Source organism: Mchenga conophoros, linkage group LG19 (assembly GCF_057382185.1).
Source record: "Mchenga conophoros isolate Kocher_MC1m ecotype Shallow Benthic linkage group LG19, M_conophoros_male_GT1.1, whole genome shotgun sequence".
NCBI classification, from domain to species: domain Eukaryota; kingdom Metazoa; phylum Chordata; class Actinopteri; order Cichliformes; family Cichlidae; genus Mchenga; species Mchenga conophoros.
The window spans coordinates 29,555,157-29,576,359 of NC_140544.1; the positions used below are offsets into that span (position 1 = coordinate 29,555,157).

A 21,203-nucleotide genomic window follows, 5' to 3' on the forward strand; every position below is an offset into this window, starting at 1 on the left:
AAGCACCCAATTTAAAATGTATCTTTAGGCACTTTGTTACTAGCATCCAAGAACACCTCATTTGTTCCCATTTCTGTAAGTGAATTTATGAAAAATGATAGCTCAGTTTAAGAGGCATAAAATAGCATTTTAGCACCAAGAAGGTGGTTTCAAAGACCTATTAGCTGACAGTTTGGCATATCTCAGTGTGGTGTGCAGCGTTCATTAAAAGATTTGAGGAAACTGGACAAATGGAGGATAAAATAAAAAGTGGCAGGCCTAAAAATTATAAACCCTCTACATCTACTGCAAGAACAGTATCTGAACGTCATGTCCTTAAGAAACAGTAAAAAATCAAACAACAACCAGCAAACATGGGACCTGAGAAATGCATGTGGCCCTTCAGTTGATCCAAGAACTGGACTAAAAATCAGTGGCGACAGCTCGTATGGAGTGATGATTCCAGATATGTGTAGAGAGTAGCTCATATCAAGTACTGACTATCAGGCTGCGTAGAGCAGCAAAAACTCTGTTGTTGCCTTATACACAGTATTTTGATGAATGTTTGCAGATGTTGCAAGTGTGACTCAAGACTTTGACACTTGTGTGGCAGCATTTTAAGGCCGATTTAAGATCAAGTATAGATGTTATTACTTGAATGCTAAATTTCAACTTTGAAAATGGGGGTACGTGCTTTTGTCCATTATTGCCATTGGTGATCATGAACAATGTCTTGATCGCAGGCAGTTATGTCACATTTCTATCTTTTAACTTATTCCGATGAAAGCTGATTCAAGGAAAGTTATTAATGGCTGCAAATGTTAGAGCTTGAATCGCAGCAGGGGGGTCAGGATCCTCAGTTTGGATGAGCGGACTTGACCCAACCTCGCTAACCTTTATGACTTGACCCCAATACCTGCGCGACAATGTATTTTCCTGCACTGAAGTTCATTAATCACGAAGCAGTGTTCAGTTTTATGGATCTGTGCAGTGATATAGAAGTATACAGTAGTTTAGTATGCCTTTTATTTGCAGCAGAAGTTGACCTCCTATTACTACCTCAGTCTATTCAAGTGTAGGCCTCTTTTAATTCTAATAGATGTGATTGTTTTTAAGTACCCTCCCTCTAACTCCCACATCATACTTCTTTGTCTAATTCCCCATCGTCTGGCATAATACTTCAGGTTAGACACACGCGTGCACACACACACACACACACACACACACACACACACACACACACACACACACACACACACACACACACAACAGATGCCCCCTAACGCTTATTCACATAAAGTCGGCACGTGATCGGCGTCCCTGGGTCCACAGGCCTGCCAGCCTCATGGCATTGTGTTCCCCTTGGGCAGGCAGCCGGTCTCCCTAAATACCCTTTTGTCTTGGGTTGGATAACAAAGCAGTGGCCAAGCCGCTGGTGTGGCACGCGCACAGCCACTCATCCCCGTGGTTTGTGACCCAAACAGGTGGATTGGAGGGTTGGGCTGGTCATGGTGGGTAGATGAAGAGGAGGAGGGGTGGAGGGTTGGGGGCTGCATCTGTCTCCACACTCAACGACTCTCTGGGTCAGCCACTGCTCCATATGCTCTCAGGAGAGAGGGAGGCACGCATGTAGACCCAGACTAACAGGTGCAGGGGGGGGGGGGGGTGAGAGGGGATTAAGAGAGGTAAAATTGATCAGAGAAGGATTTTGAAACTGTCAAATTAGCTGTATAAAGACAGAGAGAGATTTGACTATCCCCGGAAGATTTTGCTTAGAAGAGATTCTCAACCCTTAAGCCATATTAAGTCTCTGGGTTGCATTATGAAGAGCAGTTTTGCCTGTTGTCAGCCATATTGGCTCTCAGGCTCTAGAGCATCACGTCTTCAAAGGGCAACTGTTGCTGTTTATGTGTTACCCAGTTGACCAAATAATCACTGGTGCTGTAAAATGTAGGCTTGTATTAAGTCAAACTGCATCTTGTATTTCACTGACATCAAGACTGAAACAAAAGCAGGTTCTTTAAGATATATTAGAAGACAAGTGAAAAATCTTTGTGCCAGTTAGTGATACAGAGTATTTGCGAGAGAAACCACAACTAATTCGAGGATTTATGGATTTATTACTTATAAAAGAAATTATTATCTCCGTATTTTTTCCTGTTACGAAAGGTATGCAGTGTACTTTCCATGTCACAGTCTAGGTTGGACAAAGTAAATTAACATCTGTGCTAAAGACTTTACCAAAAGCTGCTCCAGTTAAAGAAATGAGATTGGCGGCCTGGGTTTTCTTTATCTGTATATAAAGGATTATTTTGGCTGGTTTGACTGGTGTGAGCTGTGCTTTGATTACAGACGCATTACAGAGATGCTTTTCAAAGACCCGGGTGTCCTTCAATTCAAAGTTAGACAAACTACAAATTGAGAAATTTCAAGACCCTTGCCCTTGTTCCTTAGGGGTGAATTTGATATGCAGTCCTGAAAGTGCTAGAAAATGGGTAACAGAAAGCTTCCTGTGTCCACTGTAAGAAAATCACTGAGTAAAAATGTTGTAAAAAGGAAGAAGAAAAAAAACACTTCAAAAGAAACACAGTGGTATGTTTGGAGGGGGAAACACCTCATCCTAACTGTGCAGCATGGTGGAGGCATTATCATGGTTTGGGTCTCCACTGCCAATTAAAGGCCTTGATGCCTACCAAACACTTATAGAGCAATGAATTAATGTTAGGGCCCATGACCCGAAGTTTATTAACTAAGGTTCTGAAAAGGCCAAGTCTAACCTTAACAGAATTGAGATGAATTAGCACCACCAAAAGACAGCTGTTCAATCAAGACCTAACAGAAATGCTGACAGAACAGTTCTTATCAAGGTCCAAGTCGTCTTATCAGCGGTGGAAACATCTGATGTAGGTCTTGCTGTAAGATATGTTTGGTTTAGCCAGACTGATTTTGGGTGTAATTGTATAGATGAAGAATATACCACATTTCATCAGTAATAAATTCAGAAATCCTGGTAATTCTAAGATTTATCAACTGTTTTTAAGTGAACAGCTGCTCCATATATCTTCTGTTTACTGGCTTCAATCACAGTAAAGCTTTTTCTTTTAAAAACACACATGAAACCAGATGGAACCATGTTACCTATTACAGTCAAGGTTTGAAAAGTCTGCTATGAAAAGTCAAAGCATTTGCTGTCAAATGATCTTCTATCCAGATTCTCTAAGCTTTAATACTAAGATGTGCTGTGTGCATACTATAGTGGCAATAAGCCTTTGTCACATTCTGGGTCGTCGTAACAGGATGTGCACAGGTATAATTAATGACATTAACGAAAGCTCAGGTTCATGCACAATACCTGCACCCTGCAGCCATCATTACTGTTTTTAATTACAACTCTGATTTTCTTGCTATTATAAGTGTGAATATTTGCCATGAAAAGGCCTATATTCACATATTTGAAGCTGTGCTTTAGTGTTGATGGCTTTGAAACTAGCAGCAATATTTTCAAGTTTACCACCAATATGTGAACGTTCTCATTTTCCAGCTCGGAAACAAGAATAAAGTATCTTAATTTCTATATACGTACTTCTAAAACCAAGTCTCTACTGTCTCAATGTGTTCGTATTTTGCTAAATTACTGGATTTCCATCCCATCTGTCTTGAGAGTGTCCCAAATATTTCATAAAAAAGAGATAAAAACCACCTTTACCATTTATTCAACCATGCAGTGGACTAAAGTGAAAAGTTAAGATTGACTCCTGCTGGAAGAAAAGCCGCGCCGTCATGTTGGCATTGATTTTTCTAGAAGTTGAAATGTGTTTTGAACTTGTGTGTCATGGAGACGGCTGCTTTCATTTATTCAAGGCACGTTGGATGAAGGCGTACACTTGCAAGGCCGTGAATTCAAAAGGCTTAGCTTTTTGTGCGATGACACCCTGAAACAGTTCATTGATGTATAACACTCAATGAAATATTGAAATAAGCAAAGAAGAAATTCTTCCTCTGGGGCTGATTTGCTTCTCCGCCATCTCTGCACTCTAACTAGCTGTTGTCCATCTGAGCTGCGGTCTCTGAGCTCTAATCTGTTGGATTCAGCTAATTAATTTTTGGTTCTTCCTATAGGCCTGTCTCACAAGAGAGGGATGTTTGCAGGAGATTAAACCACAGAGTGTTGGTTAGAAAGGTGTAAATTATCAGGGAGGTCTCATCACATGTACCTGTGTTAATTGTTATAACGACGAGTCTTGTGGGCTTAGCAGCCTGACGAGGAGGAGAGAAGTGGCTCTTTCACAGGTATCTGTTCTAGTGCGCTGCTCAGTGGTACCAGGGGAACCGAAACACTTACGTGATCTATACAGATGTTGATGAGGAAGAGGAAACCGCTGCAGCATTCTGCTGCTAGTGATGGCGAATTATTCTCTGAGGAGTAGATCGCCTTTTATGGATTAATTCATTGACACTGCTGAATTAAGAGGGCAGAGTATTAATTTGAATTATTAAAGTATATTGTTGCACAACTTCTTTTCTCTCTTTTGAGATATACTGTGCGGGTTTTTGATATTCTGCGTCGCCTGTGGTGAGAATACTGCAAGAATGGAGAGAAATTGGCTCAGTTCACCATGAAGTCATTAAATTTGTAAGCTGTTTGTGATCAAAAGGTGTGTTTGAGGCCATTAACTATTGGGTTTGATCATGGTTTTGCATGTAATGTCAAATGTCAGCTGTTCCCGCTATTTCCCCCTTCAAAACTGAGTAAGTAAAACAGAAACGAGCATTAAAAGCTTACTCGCTGTGTAAATGTTTTTAAGTGGCACAATCGAGGAGGTTTCTTGTGCTTTGCATTGTTTTGTACTTGTTTTTAGTAACACTTGATCCTCACTTTGCTGTGATTCAGCTGGATAGCATGTGGGTAACACAGTAGTTTATATCCATGAGTCATTTTGGCTGATGTTTTACATTTTATGGAGTAAACCATGCACAAATATTGTGAGCTAGAAAGTTTGAATTTGACAGCAGTGTGGGGGAAAAATTTAACTGTTTCTGGAGATTTTATGCAATATAGAGGCCTTCCTCAAAAAAATTAAAAGAAAACTGGGAATCAAAGGAAGGCTGTGAAATATTAGTTTTGGTTATTTTTTTAATGCATTTTTTATTTTTATTTTTTGCACTCGTAACAGACAGAAATATTTATTTGTTAAGGACTCAGTGCACGTTTGACGTATGATACCAAGTTTGCACCCCTCTGACAATAATGAGAATTTCGTGTATTTCACTTGAAGCCATATGTGGCTCTGTTTAATATATTACGCGTTGAAATCATATGTGTGACCTTTTGAGCCATATTAACCACCAGTTACACTTTTAATATTTCAGCACTTCTCTCCTCGTGGTTCGGCACCATTAGGATGACACGTAATCCACACTGAAAGTATTTCCATTTTGTCTGGTGGAGAGATTTTTTTTAATGTCTGGGAAACATTTAATCCAAAGAGTTTTAAAAAATGCTGAATTTCAGCTTTTTTAAAATGTAGTTACTGTTACAAAATAAATTAAAAAAACTAAAATCATTGCAGAGTATAAATGTATCATTTCTTATATATACCTTTGTGTCTAAAATTGTTTTGTTAAATAATGGATGGATGCCCAGTCTTAACTAGGTGAGCTTTATCTAACTAGGTATTAAGTTGACCCATAAGTATAGTAGTAATGTGTTTTTTAGCATATGCTGAGGTCTGGTAATCTTCTTATGGGTTTGGTGGGTTTTTTCTACATTTCTGAATAGCTTAAAAAAATATGCCCCAGTAATGGATGGTTGTATCCTCATCCATCACCCTCCTCCCAGCTACTATAACTTGAAATAGGCCATCAAGTGGCTAATGAACTGATAAGCCCGCTGTGTCCTGTGGGGCTTATGAACATCATAAGCCAAATGTTTGGGCATATTTGGTGAAACAGTTTTTTTAAAGAGCACTTACCAGGGCAAAGGACCCCGTTGACCCAGTAGCCATAGAATTTTTAAAAAGTCTCTTGACATGCATTTTTTTTTTTTTTTTTTTACCACAGAAAGCTATAAATCGGCCGTGGAGCAAATAATGCTGAGGATATTTTTGAGGTTACAGGTTCTGCGGTGCTGCTGCTGCTGCACGAACAATGTGTGGCCCTTTGCATTTTGAGACCTCCTAGTCTAGCTTCCTAGTATCATTATCAGTTTTGGATCTCTGTAAATCCACGGATTTGTGTGAGCAGTCTGAGAAATTAAAATAACATGCTTTTTACTGCGCTTACTTCAAATCTCTTTAGACTTCATTTTTTAAAACATCTAAATCTGTTATTATGTAGGCTATACAAAACCCCTTTAATTTAATCTTTGACAAGATTATCAAATTAATTGATGATGTCACAAACTTAAATAATTTCAGAAAATGTCGACTAAGCCTGGATAAGCACTTTCAAGGGGATACTGCTGGATTAGCTTAAAATATTTATTTATTATTTTGTATTAGTTTTTTTTGTACATATTCGCCTGAAAGTCATCATTTTATTGATTTAAAAAGAATTATTACATTTTTAGCCATAAATATATACAAGTATACTATATGTACAAAGCATGCAGGCTTTTAGACATGTTTTAAGACTTTTTTTTGAATTAGTTTTTTTTTCTTATTCAGAGCCATTAAATATTGTTTACACTTTTTCCAAACCTGTCCAATATTCCTAACCAGCTATTTTAATAATCTCCCTCAGTAATAAAAATTGGTGTTCTTTGCATTTAAATGAAAATTCACTGAGTTCAGCAGCTAATATTTATCTCTCTCTCTTCCTCTTCTTTGTCTTTTTTTTTTTTGCCTTATTTTATAAAAGGATCACTTACTCTCATCTGTCTAATTTTCACAACCCCCGATCAGACCACACACTCGGTTTGTAATCCTCCCCATTTCCTCCCGCGGGCGTTGAGGCCTCAACCGGCAAACTTTGCGCAGGCCGATGATGCAGAGGATGACTCGCAGTTGTTACAGACCGGACAGCAGACCAGGGGATGAGGGGCGCTGCGCGGCCCGCTGTTAGACAAAAACCAAGAGGGATTAATGCAGCGTCTGTTGGTCCCATATGCTCCTCAGGACTGCTTTGGTCTTGATTAAAACTCATTGTAGGCTGTGTATGAAGTATTGAAGTATTGTGAAGGCCGGACGCCTAATCCCTCTCATGACTTGTGCACTTTGAAGACACGAGACTCCGGGGTCAGAATAACAAGCGGAGAAAAGGAACCTTTCAGCTGCTATTGGTTAAATCACTCAGCATTAAATGCGAAAGTGACAAGTATGTTTACGGTGTGTGTATATATTTATATATAATTCTTCATGTCATGTGCGGACGCCTAAGTGTAATTGTGGGACTCATCATGCCTTTTCAAGAATGTACATTTATTCCGATTGAGATTGTTTCTGTCATAATGTTGTAGGTTCTTCACACTTTTTTAAGTGTCCTACACTTTTTTTGTGATGTGCTGCTGTATGATTACATTTAACAGGGTTACCAGCCTTTTGGTAGTCTCTGAAGGGAGTCATCTTCAAACCTTTGCCATGCTTCTTATTCTCCAGTCCCCTTTCTTGCACCTTGTCTCGTTCTCTTACAGTTTTTCCCTCCTTGTCTGGCATTTGAAAGTGACCCTGCAGTCTGAACCCCCTCCCTCCATCCTCAGCAGACTCTATGAAGGAGTTGTTGAAGCATCTCATGAATATTCAGTCACCCACTAACCAAAGCTATTGTTTCCGAGTTCAATTGCTTCATTGTTTATGACCATAACGAAATACATGTATGTTGCTAAACCTGGCGGTGCACTGCGCGAACTTAGGCTGTAATTTACTGTTGAATAACGCTGCAATCTGCGTGTGTAATAGGCTAAATTAAAAGGAGCATCCAGCAGTGAGAACCCATAAATAATCTGCTGTTTGTGCTTCAACCTTGAATAAGTTATACGGCCTGTTATATAATTAAGTCTTTCTAAACTGCAGTTCAACCTCATAAAACAAACACACACGCACACACACCTATTTTCTGACCACGCAGGAGTGGAATCAAAGTCGCTCTTCTCTTTAACGCTTCGATTATTTCAAGCAACGCTTTTAATTAGTGTGATCCTTTAGCGGAGACTCCAATGAAAGAGAGATTATTGGCAATGTCAAGGATGCTAATTGAATGTTGGACTTCTAACAATTAGCCCGCTGCACAACCATGTCGAGTCATTACAGATCCCATACCCGCTTTGACTTTATTGTCTGTCGTCTTAAAGAGTAACGTCGGACTTGAAAGTTGGAGCAATAAAAAGTAAATAACAACAAACCCTCTTTTAAAAGCAGCTTTCTCCTCTTGAGTCCTAAAATGTATTGATTTCTTTTCCCCCTTTAGACATAACCTCTCCTCTGCACTTAATTAAACACACCGCGCATGTGGGAATAAAGTTACAGGAATATTGTGCGGAGTTTTTCTTGCCCTCTTTTTGAGCCAATTTCTTACTTTTGTACAACTGCACTGCTATAAGCACTTCTTAAACTGTAAACCCCACAACAGAGCAAACCAAAATCAAGTGTTGTATGTTTTATTTTTCGCTTATGTGTATCTCTCACTGGTCTATTTTCAGGGCAGTGAGAGCAAATTAACGTTGTTTCTTGATATATTGATGTCATATCAGCGCACTTGTGAAACACTAAATATTAGCCTTTATATTAAAGAGCTCATCCAGGGATCAGGCGTGGAAAGCCATGCCGCGCGGGCTTTGAATAGGACCACGGCTGCCCTGCGCCCCAGAGAAACCCCCGCCGGTAAAATATTGGGATTAACATCTCTTGGAGTCCGGGATTAAACACTGCTTTCTCAAACCGCACACTCTCTTTCACTGTCTGAATTGCACTACCGGAAACAATGCGGCATTAATTCGTTCTTCTTCTTTTTTTTCTTTTGCGATTAAATAAAGGGAAAGGAGAGGATTAAGTTTATGTGGCGCATTACCACTATGAACACTGGATGGCTCTGAAACTCATCGAAAGACAACACATGGGCGTTAATGCGTTGGGCTGTTTTTAAGACGTGATAGAAAAACTAATTACGCGTGAGAAAACAGAGTTTGGTCGGCACGCACAAGTGTAGGCTAATTATTACTCAGACGGCCATTATTGGCTTAATTAATGCGAAAGTTCTGGTTTTCCCTCTTTGCCTCATCACGCACATATACCACCGCAGCCTCGATTGAAAAAAAAAAAATAGTACCCACAAAGGTTCTGTTCCATTTTCAGGTCTTAAAGTCGTAGAAAACGAAGAACCCCCCCTTAAACAACCATGATTTTTGCGCACATTGCCAGGGTTCCACTTTAATTTCCAACACGCACACGCACACACAGATCGTCTATTGATGAAAGAGTAAGCTCACAGGACCTTTATTCATGTCTTTTCAGCGGTGAGGTCACACCATCTTTGGAGCCAGTAAAGGATCCACAATCACCGTGTGTTGAGATCAATGGAGGGGAAGCAAGTGTAGAGCTCTCAGCAGCCGAGAGTCTTTTCCAGTATGGCTAACCCTTGATTATTACTACCATCCACCATGTGCTTGGAAAGTCTCGTCTCTCTTTGTGATGCAGTAAAAATAACCATTAGCATCTTTCGTTGGTGAAAAAACCCCAAAAGAAACAAAAACGAAAGAAAACGAAAAAGTTAGAAATCTAATAAAATCACAGCAGAGAGTCCAATGCGAGGGGGAGGGGGGGCTCACAAATTGCATACAATACAACAGATCACAGTTTCGAAGGCTAGCACAGATAAAAAAAGAAAGAAAAAGAAACCACATATGTACCATTTATATAAGACGCACACTGATTGTCTCTTAGAAACTACATATTGATTCCTTATAAACACTTTTTTTTCTTAAATAAAGTAGTGCATCCATGTCCACACGCCATCCTCGTGTCACACACTCTGCCGGCAGGGCGGCAAAGTTGTTTAAGAAGCTTTAAGAAGGTCTGTCCATCCCGAGCACTTCAGCAGGACTATTAACTTGAGTTTTGTTCTTTTACTTCCGTGGCTGTGGTGTGTTTTTCTTTCTGAGTCCACTCTGTGACGTCCTCAACAGGTGGTGTTTTTTTGTTTGTTTGTCTGTTTTTTACGCACATAGGTACGCACTGACAGATAAAGAAGGGCTACAACCGGTGAATAAACGGGAGAGGGGAAATCTCTTTGCCAGTGCTAAAATACATTAACTTCTCCTCTAGGAGGACCAAAGACCATCATGCCAAAAACTAGAGGCCCCCCTGAGAGCCCTGCCTCGGTGTACCAGGCTCACGTTTTTACCCAGTCTGAAGTGTTCTGTTGAGGGATGGCAGCGCTGTGTCTCGTGTGATCGTCACTGTTTGTGCACTTTTTGATAGCTGATTGCTCGGTTCACAGGACCTGGAATTTCCACGAGGACGTTTGATCCTTATAATCCAAGCAATCGGCATTGAAGTTCAGCTTCCACGATGCCGCTTGGTCCTTATAATCCAAGCAGTCTGCTGTGGAGTTGAAGCCCAGGCCGGACGTCCCGTATCCCTGGGTGGAGAGGGACGCCGGGGACTGGTTCAGATGGCTTGTGACTGCGTTTGTGCTCATCGGACTGAGAGTTGACCCCGGGCCTGACAACTGGTGGTGCATGGGAGTGAGGTAAGAGCCGCAGTCCATACCCCCGAAGTAGGACGTCGACCCGGCGTAGCCCTGGCTGTAGCCCGAGGCCTGTGTGTAGGTCATGGGATAAGACCTCTGCATGCAAGAGGAGGAGGTAGATAAGGGATCTGAGAGGGGAGAAATGGACGCCGGACTCCATATGGACACTGGCGCGGTGCTGGTAGAGATGGCGGGGACCGTGGTGGTGCTGGTGGGGGGTGTGAACTGGCCGCTGGCCCCGCTTTCCGAGCTCACTTCTCTGGTTGGGGAACTTTTCTTTTTGGCAGGTCGCACTTTGTTCTGCCCCCCATTCTGCTGCTGCTGCTGCTGCTGGCGACACTTTGCCCGCCGGTTTTTAAACCAGACCTAAAGCAGGAACATAATTGAACACATTCATTACAATGTCCCCATAAATACTAACCAAGCTATACTAACCGTTTAAAATAGGAAAGGGGCTATATATATGTATAAAAAGGCTTTTTTGCCCCAGTAAAATTATTTAAACGTAATTGGAACAGTCCTAATAACTGAAATATTATAAAACACGGTAAATATATTGCTGTTCGGGGTGAGGTGGGGGGCGTTTTAGAGTACATATAAAGCAAAAAATAAATAAAATAAAATAAAAAATAATTTTTTTATGCTTGTGTTTCCTTTCAAATGAGTTAGAAATATATTTTCCCCAGATTAAATCAAATACAAGTACAGGTAAAATACTATTTATTTAAAATACTAAAATACTTTACAGGTTCCAGAGTGAAATGTTTCGTTTGATGCTTCTCAAATTAAAATAAAAAATAACAAAGCCACTTTTTTCATTCTACAATATATAACAATATTTTAAATATGCCTTGGCTTCAGTTGACTCACCTGTACCCGGGATTCAGGTAGATTGATTTTCAGCGCTACCTCTTCGCGCATGAATATATCAGGATACCGAGTTTTAGCAAATAACGCCTCCAAAACGTCGAGCTGTGCGCGCGTAAAAGTAGTCCGTTCTCGCCTCTGCTTCCGTGGAGTGGCTGTAAGTGCAAGAGAAACAAAAAAATCGCATAGGTTATTTATGTATACATGTACAATTTTTAAAAAGTCATCAAAGGCAAATTTGAAACTAATTACGCAGGAGTCCTGTGAGAGTAAAAAAAACAAAAAAAAAAAAAACCCGGTGGCAAATTGTAGCACTTGACATCTTTGAGTCTAACGTGCCAAAAAATTTAATGCAAACATCAAAGTAATTTGCCAGTAATTTCCTCTGGAGCCACATCTAAAAATAAAATCACACACGGAGAGACTTGAGGATTAGTCCTCACTCCAAGCTGTGTGCGCTAGAAGTTTTCTGTAGACTACTTTCCATCACCTTTTGTTTGTATTGGTCTGGTCAGTCTAATAAATGTATTTATTTTTCATATTTGTTTTCCTTTTAAAAAAAAGAAAGAATAACAATAATAATACACGCAATAATAATTCGTGAATTAAAAAGGTATATGAAGGGCTGGTTAATTGCTGTAACATAATAGCAAGGAGCCCTAAGTCATTTTCAGGCTGTGTGATCACATCTTATTTAATTTTCAAAGAGGTTAAACATACCTGGATAGCCCACTGATGGATGTAAAAGATCCATGCCGGAAGTAGTTAAGCTGAGGCCATTAACTGTGTAAGGTGGTTGCTTTAGATACGACATCATGCTAATGTTTGTCTGAGTGCTGAAGTTGGAGAAAATTTTGAAAATTGATGGCGCTCCCGAGGAGTATTCGGTGTCCTCTGTTCGCCGTGTGGTCCGTATTACACCTGGCACCTGTTTAAAAGAAGAAGAAGAAAAGAAGAGGAAGACGGATATTCTCGTGAAGTGATATTGGCTCTATTTACGTGACGTTGTGGCGAAATAAGTCCTTTCCAGAGCGCATGGCTCTCCTCAAAAAGCACGAGCCACTTCTCCAGCTGTCCTCATCTTTGCAACCCCCACACGCCCTCCCACGATTAAGATAAAAATAAAAAAAAAACGAATAAAAAGAAAGGAGCACTGTGATTGCAACAGGTTAAAGCCACTATCTCCTTTATACAGTAAACACCATGAATTGAAGATAAATCTCTTCAAAATAAAAGCTAAAAGTAAATAAAAGTTGCTGGCAAATTATCTATTTTATTAGGAACTAACTTTATTTTTATTTTTGAATATTATTTAGTTTATGTTAACATTAGATTGTATGTATGTAATAATCGATTGGATGAGAAGAAAAACAGCTGAAGTTGAACTGATTGTTACTAAAACGTCTGAGTCCGTTTAGTCTGACAAAGCACACAGTCAACGTTACATTTTTATGATGAAGATTAATATGCGCCCATATTGATGTGATTTAGAGTAAAAATTACTGAATTTTCAGGTTCGTTTAGTGAATAAATTGTGTTATTTTTATGTAAGAAGGAGATCATTTTAAAATATTGAACCAGTGAAAGAAAAATGGACACATGCTTTCTCGATACACATTTTTTTTGCAGTTCTTTTAAATAAACAAATTTGCTCCTTGGTAAATTTTGACTGCTGTCACTTCAACTTCAGTGAACCTCACGCGTTATCCCCACTGAGCCTCTTGATTAGTTGCATTTTTTTTCTTTTCAATATCCAACGGTTTTAACCCCCTCATCCCAATCTGTCACACTTAAAACACACCCGTCAACCAATTGCGCGCACACACGCTCGATAATAATTACTCTGTCCAATAATTAATTATCAGAAATGTTTTTTTTCTTCGTAATTTAACGAGGCGATCCAGGTGGCAGCTAACCGAGCTGCAGTTTGGTGTGAGTCCACAGAGCTTCCTGCAAATCAAACCCGGCTCTCTTTCTTTATATTTCTTTCCTGCAAATCCTCGTGCGTTAATTATGATTTCATCGCAAATTTGCTGATATAAAGTAGGAAAAAAGCATAAAGTATCAGCAAAAGTAAAGAAATTAAACTCTCGTAGATATTTGCTTGATTGAGCTAAACTCCTAATTGTGACCCCCCCTCCCCAAACAGGATCCATCCAAATGAAGTGTTGGTTTATTGTCTTATGAATTATTTATTTTCCGAGGCAAAGGAGAGCTAGAAGACAGAGGAGGCCCAGGAATAATTTTCAGTAGCAGGCCCGAATGTTCCTTCTTTTCTTCTTCTGTTTTTCCGGTGAACCTTTCAGCCTGGACGCCTCCACAGTTTCCTATTTTTGCTGCCCTTATCCTGTATTAATTTACGCAGAATACACGAGTGCAGTGTGTGTGTATGTGTGGGAAATTTTTGTCTGAAACTTAACTCAGTAAACATGGATAGACGCCCTTGTAGCAGTCCTGGATCAGTGAGTGAGTGTGAAATTGGTAAAATATGACCTCCAGGAATCAATTAATTATTTAAAAGCCCATTATTACATCAAGAGAACTTCAGCCCAGCGCTGAGTCTGGTCTTGTTTTCAGTATCAGAAGCTATCACAATGTAATTTTATCAGTTACTGATTTACTGATGTGATTTACAATATTTCCGTTTTTTCTTTTCTTTTCTTTTCTTTTCTTTTCTTTTCTTTTCTTTTCTTTTCTTTTCTTTAATATAATAAATCAGTTTGTTGTGTGCACCTATTGCACCCGTATTTGTGCACACATAAAATCAGTGACAGCCTGGGTTTAAGACGGCATATTTAATGCCAACAAATAACCTGAAACCTCCTCGCTGGGATCTCTTTTAGAGTCTTCGTGGGTTTTTATTTTAGCACCAGTTGAAACGTTTTGCTTCCTCTTCTAAAGAAAACGATTAGGCGAGGAAGTGATCAGGTGAGGAATTGCAGGTTTTAACTAAATTTCGGTAGTGTAATAATAATAATAATAATAATAATAATAATAATAATAAAGCTGAACTTACCTTGGCAGGGATGACTGGAAAATTCTTTGTCTACTTGGTGTCCTCCGGGAGAAATAATAAAAGTCAGTAGAAATCGACGACGTCCTGTCGCATAAAAGGAGAATATCACAAACCCGAGCAGAGCAGGAGCAGCCGTCTTCACTGGAGATAAAAGTTAAGCGTTGAGCGCCTACATGAGGTTCTGAAGCGTTGCGACAGCGGCGGAGTGAAGGAGGGAGGCTGCATGTACGCCTTTAGGATTTGTTGGTGTGTTGTGAGTGAAGTGGTTTGAGTTAGATTTTGTACAAAGTGCCAGCCAATGGGAGCCGCAGGACTGAGCTGAGGTCTGTCTCTGTCTCCGTCTCTCACACTGGTGGGGAGGGTTTTTTTTTCCTTTCTGGGAAACAAATGTCTCCAGCTACTTTTTTTTTTGACGCACAGTCTTCAGCCAATGGCAGCGAGAGGGCGACTGACAACATCCCCATCCCACCGCAGAGAGGGCACACTGATAATAAATAAACGGTACGCCGTTGGATGATGAGAGGTGGAAGGAGTTTAAAGCAAAGAAAAGTCAGTTTATTTCTCATTTTATTATATTTTTTCATGACATCAAAGGAAGCATTAAAGTAAGAGATAATTTATAAATAAAAAAGGGGGGCGAGAGGCGAAACATATCCGAAAAATAAAGACTTCTCAGAGCGTTTAATGTATGTCGAGTATTTTAGTGGGAAACTCTTTTTAAGCGTTAATAATTTCACACTCTCGTCTTTACTTTACCAGTTTAAATACAACCACCGATGTTTTATAGAATAATATCACGAAAGCTTCCAGACAACCGATCAATATTAAAAGTCGATTATAAAATGTTTTATCATCTCTGTTGAGGCACCAGATTAATCTGCAGAAGAAGACCGGGAAATATAAGTAGAATTAAATATGTAGGAAAACCCCCAAAACAACAACAAATAAACCCTAAAAAAAAAACAACAACAACAAAAAAATGGGGGACCAAAGCGGAGCTTCAAGGCTGCACCGTCCTCTCACATTCCAGCACGTCGTAAAAAAAGGGGGATTTAGAGCGACTTATTTCCTTAAAACTGTCCTCCCATCCACCGAGCAGCCAGTCTGCTACCGTCAGCCCGCTGCAGGCCCTGCACCGAAATGTACAAACAATATTTCCAGGTGGGTTCCCACCGGGGAGACACCTGAGCACTTGGGGACTCGCAGCCACCGCACCTGCGGGGTACAGCCAGCCATGCAATTACACACACAAAAAAAGCTTCTCCGTTTGGCGACGTGCGGAACGACTTTTCACTGACTGCACTTGAAACGGTTCCTGCAGGAGGAAGATGTGCTCGAAGAGAAACAGACTTCTGAATATGAAGGTAGGCCTCTTTTAATTCTGTTTCATGTGCCGAAAGTGCATTTTAGTAGATTTAATAATAATAATAATATTAACTATTTATTTATTTATTTATTTATTTATTTATTCCCTTTGTCTTTACCTAGTAACAGCTACTTAGTGCAGGGTTGATGTTATTTCATATTTACTGGAAGACCAACAAGCTGCAAGGGACACATAAGCCTCCTCTACGTCACTTGAATTTTGAACCTGCGTGCCCATCTCAAAATAATATGCCGAGGGTTTTTGTCACGGCTTGGTAAATGTATCATCTTAAGAGGCTTTGTGTAACACCTACACACACACACACACACACACACACACACACACACACACACACACACACACACACACACACACACACACACACACACACACACACTGTGCGCTTGCACGGACACACCCGCTCCACTTCAAACAGATTTGAATATTGATTTAGATTTATAAACACAGACAGACCGTGGGCTTTTATGACTCGTCGCTTGCCTCTCTCCGTGGCTCGTGTGCAAGGCCGGAGTCAAAGGTGCAGTGACAGCTGCCGAGAGTACCGGTTCTCGCTCAGCCTCTGGAGCTCACACAGTCTGACGCACAGCACACCTTATCAACTTTGCAAAACTCAGTGACATCTCTGTTGACAGATTTCGATCGTGGGGAAGCGGCGGTGTGGATCACGAAGCTGGATTTCTTTTAACAGCACAGCCGAGGGGAGAAAAGTTGGGAGATGTTTGAGAAACAGGAGCTGCGACACATTCAGGTAACCTTTCTTTCTTTCTTTCTTTCTTTCTTTCTTTTGCAACTCGTGCTTATTTTTTATTTTTATTCTTGAAAGATTAAGAGGAACTGCCTCATCTATTCGAAAAGGAGTCTATTAATCACTTAACTTATCACGTAGAGGCAAATTTAAACGGGTGGAATAATTAACTGTTTGATAAGTATTTTTTTTAAATTGTGTTGCTGTTTGCTTTATTACTAAAACATAGCAAAAATCATCATAGCGCACAAAGTATGAATGAAGTCCTGCACTTTCTTGAGGTTTCACATTATTTCACACGAGGGTGTGCTTGTGACTGTTACAATGTGCACGCCTAAATAACAAATAACAAAAAACAAAACAACCAAAAACAGTTTGACAGTAAAACCTTAATTTAAAAAAATATTTTATTAATGTTTCCTTATGTTTGGCAGCTGCATGCAGAGGGTCTCAAACTGCGTGAAAAATGATGACGCCTTGTGCTGTTATCTGCTGGATCTCACCGTTTAAATTGCTAAATAATTTATTAAACTGTAAAGCTTGGCCCTCCTCGGGGACTTTGTATCTTAAAAGGACGTTTAAAAGGAGAAGGAGTTAAACGCCTCTGGCGAGCAGCGCTCCCACTGACTCCCGGCTAATTGACGACGACTGCTTTTATCTCCGCCTCTGCTACACTCAACCTGAGGGTGAGGATTTCACCAGGCCCGCTCCAATCTGTGATTTCTACAGTTAATGCGTAGCCATGCATCTTTTCAAACGCACTGCGCAGGCCCTGGATGTTTGACCCTTGTTTGATAGGGGGGGAAAAATCGCATTTTTAAGATTGGATAATTACAGGCAATACAGACCCCTATTTCACTGCTCTGTGCTTTATCCAGGCGTGGAAAAGAAATAATCAACACATTATAGAATACATGAACGCACTTAAAAAAAAAAAACAAAAAAAAAAAAGAGGAAAAAAGGTGCTTGTAAATTTCCTTAATTTCAAATAACATATTTGCCATCAAAACAGCTTTTCTCGCATCTCTTTCGCTTCTCTTTTCCCACCTATAGTTTCATATTCGCATGGCTGAATACGAGGAATGTGTTGGTGGATTTCATTCTCAGCTTAAAAAGAGACTTAAAATGGGAACAAAATCATGCAAAGCATTCATATAGAAATGATAATCTGTAATGTCAAGAAGAGCCTTTCCTTCTGCACATAGGATTTCAAATTTACCCCCAGGAAAGGTTGATTACACTTCAGTCAGCCTTTATCGTTCAATATTACTTCTGCTAACATGCTCTAGTTTTTTTCTCCCCTCTTTATTAAATACACAAAGTTATTATGTATAAACCAACAGAAATATTACTTTATAGAATTAAAACTATTACCATCCATCCAGATATCATTCAACTGCCAAAAAAACGAAATAAAAATAGGATTGTTATGTAAATGTAGTAATGAAGTTTTAAACTACTTTATTTCAAATTGTTTTTATCGCAGCTAAGAGTTAAGTTAATGTAATGATTGAGGTTAAACTCTATTGTTTATCAATGATGCAGGCAGTAATTACTGTAGCTAGATATTTGGTGTGTGTGTGTGTTTTTCTTTTTTTCCCTTTCTTTCTTTTTTTTGGTTGTGAGTGTGTGGGTGACAGAGAGAGAGGAAGAAAGAGAGAAAGATGAGCTGGAGAAGGATAATCACAAGCTGTATTTTAATTAGCCTGGCAGGTTTGATGGATACATGCAACCACTGCTGCTGCTGCAACAACTGCATAGTGAGCAAGATGCCTAAACAGAGGGCTTTCCCCGCACTCTTCCCTTATCACAAAAGAGCTAAACCTTTGTGTAATGTAACATGTAAGTGACCCCAGAGGTCATCAAAACACATCCAGTCCCCTCCCCGGGGATTAAAGGGGCAGAACCCCATTCAGTGTCTGTTTGGGAAGAGTTTGCTAACACGGAGGCACACAAGGCACGTTGATCTCCTTAAGCATGTGCAGTTTTATAAGTTGAATTTAGGCTGAAAGTTCTGTTTAAATAATTTCAGAGACGGGCACGCTGTCGAATAAGTCTGTGCTCCAGTTTTCAAGCTGGCGCTAAACTTGGGAAATTTTGGGCTTTCTTTCCCACACATTTCTCCATAAATTCAAATGCTGTGCCGCCATAATGGCACGGCTCTGTGTGTGTGTGTGTGTGTGTGTGTGTCTGTGTGTGTGTGTTTGCCAAGTTCGTTCTTTCCATTAATATGACATGTCTTTTAATTGCTGCCATAAATGTTTGTGTTGTGTTTCACGCAGGAGTTTGCCAACAAACAAAACAGATGCAATTAAACACACACTCGCCTTCAGATCATCTCTGAGGAGACAAAGTCGAGTCTGGTGGAAAGCCGACAAGGACAAACAAGGAGGGAGAGGACTCTGCTGCCTCAAGGTTAACTCTGACTGAATGAACTCTCGTCTTCACACTATCAGTCTCGCCACAAAGACACATCACTCATTGCTTTTTATAGCATCTGTGCTCTTTTTAGAAGTTGACACGATGCTCAGTTGATGTTTTATTTTTGTATCATTGGAGAAAAATTAAACCAATTTTATTTATCGACACGCCTCTGTTTATTTTGTGACTTGCAATTAATTCAAGGTTAATATGCAAATAAAGACATTTATGTTGCCATCACTGTAAGAGCACCACTATGCTCTCCTTTTCCCACCCTCTCCTTTCACCTAGCCCTCTTCTCTGTGTGCTGCTGAGGTGTCTGCGTGGCGTGGTAAAACCTGCCCTGCAGACCGGACCTCTCAAGTCTTCAAAGGTGGAAGAACTCAATGTGGGGGATTTGTTCAGGCTTATTTGGTAACCTAGGATTTGAATTGGATTCTGGGAAGCATTCATAACACATTTGGAAATGTTACATTGTGTGATTTTGTGTGTAATCCCCATAATAAATTTTAGAAATGGTCACAGCACTTGCACAACTGTGACTATTCATGATTTATCAAATGGTTTTCTTGTCTTGCCTCTTGGGGGTGAGGTGTGTGTGTTGCCCACGGGGAATGGGGGAGGCGATCTCAGAGCCGGCGAAGAGACAATTCTTCAGTTTTAACCTTCCTCTTAACAATTTTTTTTGTTTGTTTATTTGACCTGAATATGTGATAGGGTGAGGCACCATGCTTCCAGAGCGATTCTCTCAGACCCCCAACAGCACTGGAGCATTTCAACCTCTAGTGGATTATACCTCCCTGGGAGGAGGGTTAGTGTACACACACACACACACACACACACACACACACACACACACACACACACACACACACACACACACTGTAGGTACAGTTTATTAAACTTGCTGTATATTTTATAGAAGCCGCAGTCATACATTAGCACACTGGGCTGCACATTTTATTGCAGTTGAGTAGAAAACTGTGCAACTACAGCATTTTATATTTGTAGCAAGCCAGTTGTGTAATATGCAGAAATCTCTCCAAGCATGTTTTATGACATAGAAAAATATTCCTTTTTAAATTCTATAAAGGTCCTTAATGATAAGTCAAATACTGACAGGTCTCCTACTAAAGAACATCTTTGGAATTGTAAGTTACGTATCAGCTCCAGGCTACTTCTGATGCCTCCAAATTTAGCTCTTTCTCACTGCTTTTGCCCTCTCGTATAAAATGTCGATAGAGAACCTTTCCCCCCTTTCAGGAGATTAATCTGGAAAGTCACGATCAAACAGATAAAGGAAGAGAAACAATAAGCGGAGCAAAGCAGGAGCCGAGGTGGATGCTTATCATCCTTCACCATCCAAAATGAGCGATGTGTACTTGCAGAATCGATAGCTGTTGGCCAGATGCTCCAGAAGGAGCCCAAAGGGAGTGAACTTCTGTGTGAACATATATTTTGGGGGCTCTACTACTTGAATTTTGTGTCTGGTGTGTGTAACTCTCCCGCCTTGGATTGATAAGAGCGAGAGCTGTGTGTGTGTGTTTGTGAGTGTGTGTAAGTAAATGAGTATTTGTGCCCTGTCCAAACCCCACTTTGTTTTGAATGACACTTTGGCGATGCCCCCAGTCCCCCACTTCGACTTCTCAAGCGTACCCCCTGTCAGTGCCAACTCTGCCAATTCCTCTCATGTCTTTAATATCTCTCTTTGGGCTCTTGGGTTTTGCCAGTGAAGGCTCCCCAGTGACAGTTGGACATTGCCTTCACATTTGGGAGACAGCGGCGGGTGTCTGTAGCGTTCCCAGCCCTGGGCCTGTGGGGAATCTGTGATGGCTCGCCTGTCAGCCGGCCCCTCCCCTGTAATTAGGAGAGTAAACACAGCGTCTGGCTCGGCTTGGGGGAGAAGTAGGAGGGAGCGGAGGAGGGGACCGTCCGGCTCCCGTCCTACTGCTGCTTGAGCTGTCCAGGAGTAGCTTTGGATAGATAGCCTGTGATGTGCAGCCCCTTCACATCCTCGCAAAGGATGGAGATGTGGAGGAGAGTGCAGCCTGTTAACGTGCTGAGAAACATCAGTACCTTGTTGAGCATCAGTGAACCAGTGAGGA

General features: G+C 40.5%; 1 protein-coding gene and 1 long non-coding RNA gene across 2 annotated transcripts; one reads left to right on the forward strand and one right to left on the reverse strand.

The window, feature by feature from the left end:
- Positions 1–9,391: 9,391 nt before the first annotated feature.
- otx2b (orthodenticle homeobox 2b) lies at positions 9,392–15,029 on the reverse strand. Its single transcript, XM_085256157.1, has 4 exons — positions 14,546–15,029; positions 12,250–12,457; positions 11,533–11,684; positions 9,392–11,028 (listed from the first exon to the last, which is right to left on the reverse strand). Exons 2-4 carry the CDS (start codon positions 12,344–12,346, stop codon positions 10,405–10,407), a joined length of 873 nt encoding a protein of 290 aa, XP_085112283.1. The 5' UTR covers positions 12,347–12,457; positions 14,546–15,029; the 3' UTR covers positions 9,392–10,404.
- Positions 15,030–15,125: 96 nt separating this feature from the next.
- Positions 15,126–19,263, forward strand: LOC146552562 (uncharacterized). Its single transcript, XR_014889861.1, has 3 exons — positions 15,126–15,909; positions 16,565–16,680; positions 18,960–19,263. It is a non-coding gene; the product is annotated as an uncharacterized LOC146552562 (long non-coding RNA).
- The last annotated feature ends 1,940 nt before the right edge of the window (positions 19,264–21,203 follow it).